Consider the following 5,005-nt stretch of genomic DNA (forward strand, 5'->3'; position numbering starts at 1 on the left):
ATTCAGTATGTCTACTCAGAACATTTGTAGGAAATGCCTTTACAAGTCTGTTTGTAGGAAATCAAATCAGGCTTTAAATTATTGGCTTGAGAAAACAAATTAATGGGTAAAAGTATATGACGATGAAAATGCTGCCAATCTTACACCAAGGTTGTATTGATCCTCCTCAATGGCATGCTGCAGTATGCCTGCAAATACCAAAGAACACTTTGAGGAGTTCCTGTCATCATTAATATCTGATCGAGCAATCGGTTTTGCTTTTCTTGTTTGCTTCATTATGGTGGTAATATAGATTATCCAAATATTGGGGTCATTTCCGGTTTAATAAATTCGGATTATTAAATTTCTTAATCAAATTGAATTTATAAAGAAATTTATGAAAAATGGGTTCAATAACCTCGGAAAAGAAATAAAAAAACTACACTACACAAAGAATATTTAACTTATTTTTTCATTTTAAAAAAAATCATTTTCTAATTTTACAACTAAACAGTTTTTTCCAATGCTTTCTATTTTCCAAGAAAATGAAAATAAAAATAGTCAATATTTTATAAAACCAAACGGACCCCTTTTCTACTTTTAATCAACATAAAATAAAATGTTTATTAATTTCAATCAATTATTTCCTACTTTCTCTATTTTTTTTAAGTTTACATCTTCATTAATAGTTAGATCAAATTCAGGATGAATCTAGAGCGCACATCGCACACCGAAACAACCACTAATATGACATACCGACGCACACCACTAATTAAATTATTCTTATTAAATAAATATGAAAAAAATATAATGACCTTTATTATTATTTAATGTAAATTTTAGTAGGAATATAATTAAATTATATGTTTTATAATTATTTTAGAAAATTTTCTTTATTTAGGATTGGAGCACTTAACTTATTTAAGTTTGCAAAATCTTTCCAGTAGTAACCATAAAAAACAATCGTTGACAACTCTATCTAACGCTAAAAAATTATGTTATTCGACATATATTGTTGCCGCCAAGAGGAAACTGGGATAAATAGGAAGGGAGAGATTGATTGTGCATGCTTAACGGATGGTGTAACACACCGAAAAATCCCCAATTTAAAACCCTAGTAATTGAGAATTTTTGACCTAAAATTCATAAATTGAAACAAGTGACCAAACTGTAAATTGGTAGAGATTGAAGTCGTAGTTGCAAAGCCCTAAAAAAATATTACTTACCTTCAAATTAGCGTAATTCTATTTGATATCAAACTCTCCTCTTCCCCGTTTATAACTCTGCGCAACCCTCCCCTTTTATTTTTAAAACCATAGCAGCAGAACCTCAAAAAAAAAACTAGCAGCAGAACCTCAAAAAAACCCTAGCAACAGAACCTCAAAAAAACCCTAGCAGCAATCCCATCTCCCTTTAAACCGTCGCCGCTCACTCCTTCATTGCCCTTCACGCCATCTGACCGGGTCAGGTAAGCTCGTCGATCGTCTCCTTTAACTGCGTTCCTGCTATCGTCGACCTGAAGTCGCGTCCGCTCGAAACCAGTGAGCTCGCGAATGTGCCGTCATCGCGGCTTGATTTGACCGTCCGTGGTCATGGCGTGGCCGGAAGTGACGTGGGGAAAGTTTATCTGGTCGGAAATTCAGTGGGCAGACCCTCGTCAGCCTTATTTTCTTTATATACTTTCACCGTTTGGCAGCTAAAAGGCCTTGGTGGCCGGCCGTTTAAGGCCATAGTGAGCATGGTCGTGAGTTCGCCATCCCTTAGGGCTGCTGTCGGTACACCCTCATCGCCGATAGTCTCACTTTTCTGTACTGGCAGCATCCGTAATCGAGCCAAATTCAACTGTCGATTCACCGATTCGAACCAGAAAAAAATATTTCCGTCACCTTAAAAATTATTATTTAAGTTCTGAAATTCGTCATTGGAATATGAAATTATGCATCGTGATTTTCGCAAGAAGTTCTGATCCGGGAATCGAGTTACCACCTAGCGACTCTGTTAAGTGTACCTAGCGACTCTCGTTTGCTGAAATATAAGTTGTAGGACTCGTCAGTCCCTTCTGAGATTCGAAAATTGCTAAACGACTCGTGGAAAATACTATTTAAATAGAATTGGAGTTTGTTAAAAAAAAGTGCAACATTCATCAAATTAGGCCAAGTATACTTCCAATACAGGAGAGCGATGTACAAATTAACAAATATACCTCAACATCTGTGACAACAGTTCCATCAAAGAGAATGGCATGAATTATTCTCATAACCTAAAAAGCAAACAAAAACAATACAAACCATGTTCCTTGAAAGAATAACCCTTGAAATTTATGAAAAATGGGTTCAATAACCTCGGAAAAAGAAATTAAAAAACTACACTACACAAAGTAGCTAACTTCTCATGTCCGATCTTTGATTTTCTTCAGGAGAATAATCATCAGAACTAATGTCAACAAACTTGATAGTGCCATATTGCTTATTCCTCTCCCTTAGCATGTCAACCTAACAACGAAATAAATGTTAAATCGAGTGAAAAAATAAAATAAAAAGAATAAACCCACCACATATTATCATAGTATTAAATTTGTTGCTAGTTAAACGGCAGCATCGTAACGATTTTCAAGGTTACCGCGACTGTACCACCATAACCGCAATGATGATCGCAATAGCAATTTAGTACTATGAATATGATCATCATAAGCAAAACATACACAAGATATATTTGCAGTATGATATACCTCACGCATGCAAAGCGGACAATCCCCCTCATAAAACATTTTAATCTTCCAATTTTGTTGGGATTTTTGTTCATCATCTTCTTTTCGTTTCTGGGAAGTTATAGTATCTGCAGTTGCCTCTTGTATCGCCCGAATCTGATTCTTAAATCCTGGAAAGAAAATGTACAGAAGTTTATAAAAAAAATCCCAAACTCTTTTAAGAATATGTTAACGAAAACGCATGAAAATTAACATGCATACATACATGTAGCAAACCATGAATGAAACACCAAAAAAGATGAAGCATCAAAATGAAGGGAAGACATACCAGTTTTGTAGTTAGGAATAGTTGAAAACCTTTGGAGAGGAGGGGAGGCGAAATGATGGGATCGTAGCTTAGAAAATGGAGAAGATGAAAGGTAGATGAAAATGAAGGTTTCAAAATCGTTTATTTGCAAACCTTTGGAGAGGAGGGGAGGCGAAATGAAGGTAGATGCGGCGCACAAAGAGGAGAACTGGCTAAGTGAAAACAAAACGCGTGAAAGGCCAGGGTTTTTGTGATCTCCTAAAAGTTTTGGTCTAATTAATATACTGGTCCTTGTATTCTCACGTACTTTCATATGTTGTCCCTTGTTTTCCTTTCTTTCAATTTGGTCACTGAATGTTTCTTTACTATTTCTGATCGTGGCTCACTGTTTTGTTTTAGTACAATTTAGTCATCATTTTATGCTATTATGTTTTATTTTTAATTAACTATTGTCTTTTTATTTTATTACATTTTAATCTCTTGGTACTTTTTATTTGCATTTAATTTTGTTGGATAATTTATATTCCTTTCAATGTAGTCATAGAATCTTAATTTTAGATCAAATCCTTAGGTTTAGATTTCTTTTAAATAAATGCCTACTAGAGTAATTAGACATAATATAAAAGAAAAAACTCGTTTTTTTATTTTTTGCCTTCACGATGAAAGAAGAAATATAAAGTTGGAATAATGGACTGAAACGATTAAATTGAGGGTTTTAAAAAAGTATTTATAAAATAAATACAAATAAATTTCTTTAAAAACCAGTTTCCCTTTAAAAACTAATTTCCGTTAAAATCAAATAGAGAGAAATTTCCCTCCTAAATAAAACCTAGGTACCCGTATTTTCGAGTCATCGATACCTGATTAATATTTATTTAATTTATATTAATTTTCAAAAAAAAAATACGTAAGGCTCTTGTACATTTTCAAAAAAAAATCAATTTGGCCATCAAATTATTGTTGCATTCAATGCGACCCTCAAACTTAGAAAAAAAAACAATTAACGCGACCCTTTAACCAACAACTTCTATCATTAACCATTATGAAACTATATAATAAAAAATATTAAAAATAGTTATACAACTAAGAAGAGTATTGTAGTGAATATAACATGATATACGGAAGTAAACTTTACCTAAACTTAATGTAAAAAATTTAATAGCAAATTTACCCAACTATGGTTAATACATATTGTTCAAGACTTACACGGACCGCCTTACCTGAGGGCTTAAATTAGCTTGTTCATTCTCAATTCAATATATATATTGTTCAATTTTTTAACAATTTAATTTTCATTTTTACTATTTTTCATATTTAGTTTTTGTGTATTTTAGATTTTAAATTTAAAATAATAATTTTTTAATAAATAAACAAGCCCCTGAACTTTTTGATAATATATTTTTGTTGTTATATTTTATTTGAAAATGCCATTTAATTATACATATATATATATTATCAGAAAAAAATAATTTTTTTGAACATTTTGTTTTTTATAATATTAATTATATTTTATCATTATAATTAAATATATAGCTGCAAACATAATTTTTTTTACAAAAAACTTAAATTTTTATTCATTTAAAAAAATGAAAAAAAATTGTGATAATTTTTTTATAACAATAATTATTACATATAGTTACAAAACTTGTCATTATATAACATTTTGCACCAAAAAATAGGGAGAAATATTTCTAATAGTATAAGTTTTCATAATGATTAAAATATATAATACAAAAATAATTAATTACAAAAAACTTATATTTTATTAATTACAATATATTTTGTTACTATATAACTTTTTTGACACTAAAAATAAAGAGAAATGGTTCTGATAGTATAATTTTTTATAATGATTAAAATATATAAGTATAAAAATAATTAATTACAAAAAACTTGAATTTTAATTATTTGATGTGATAATTTTTCCTATAACAATAATTATAAATTATAATTATAAAATTTGTCAATATAACTTTTGAAACAAAAAAGTGTAGAAAAATAATTATGACAAT

The 5,005-nt window shown here is 30.4% G+C and overlaps 1 protein-coding gene across 1 annotated transcript; it reads right to left on the minus strand.

Annotated features, from left to right (window-relative positions):
• Positions 1-2,345: 2,345 nt before the first annotated feature.
• Positions 2,346-3,306, minus strand: LOC120140414 (uncharacterized protein At5g50100, chloroplastic-like). Its single transcript, XM_039155401.1, has 3 exons — positions 3,015-3,306; positions 2,708-2,856; positions 2,346-2,471 (listed from the first exon to the last, which is right to left on the minus strand). The coding sequence occupies exons 1-3, from the start codon at positions 3,304-3,306 to the stop codon at positions 2,361-2,363; spliced, it is 552 nt and encodes a 183-aa protein (XP_039011332.1). The 3' UTR covers positions 2,346-2,360.
• Between the last annotated feature and the right edge of the window lie 1,699 nt (positions 3,307-5,005).

This window comes from Hibiscus syriacus, unplaced genomic scaffold (genome assembly GCF_006381635.1).
Source record: "Hibiscus syriacus cultivar Baekdansim isolate YM2019G1 unplaced genomic scaffold, ASM638163v2 tig00002237_pilon, whole genome shotgun sequence".
Lineage (NCBI taxonomy): Eukaryota > Viridiplantae > Streptophyta > Magnoliopsida > Malvales > Malvaceae > Hibiscus > Hibiscus syriacus.

Coding starts and splice junctions, on each gene's coding strand:
- LOC120140414 (XM_039155401.1), bottom strand. CDS start 3,306: ATGAAAGTACGTGAGAATACAAGGACCAGTATATTAATTAGACCAAAA. Junction 2,857..3,014: donor TATTCCTAACTACAAAACTG/GTATGTCTTCCC, acceptor TTTTCTTTCCAG/GATTTAAGAATCAGATTCGG. Junction 2,472..2,707: donor GTCCGCTTTGCATGCGTGAG/GTATATCATACT, acceptor TTTCGTTGTTAG/GTTGACATGCTAAGGGAGAG.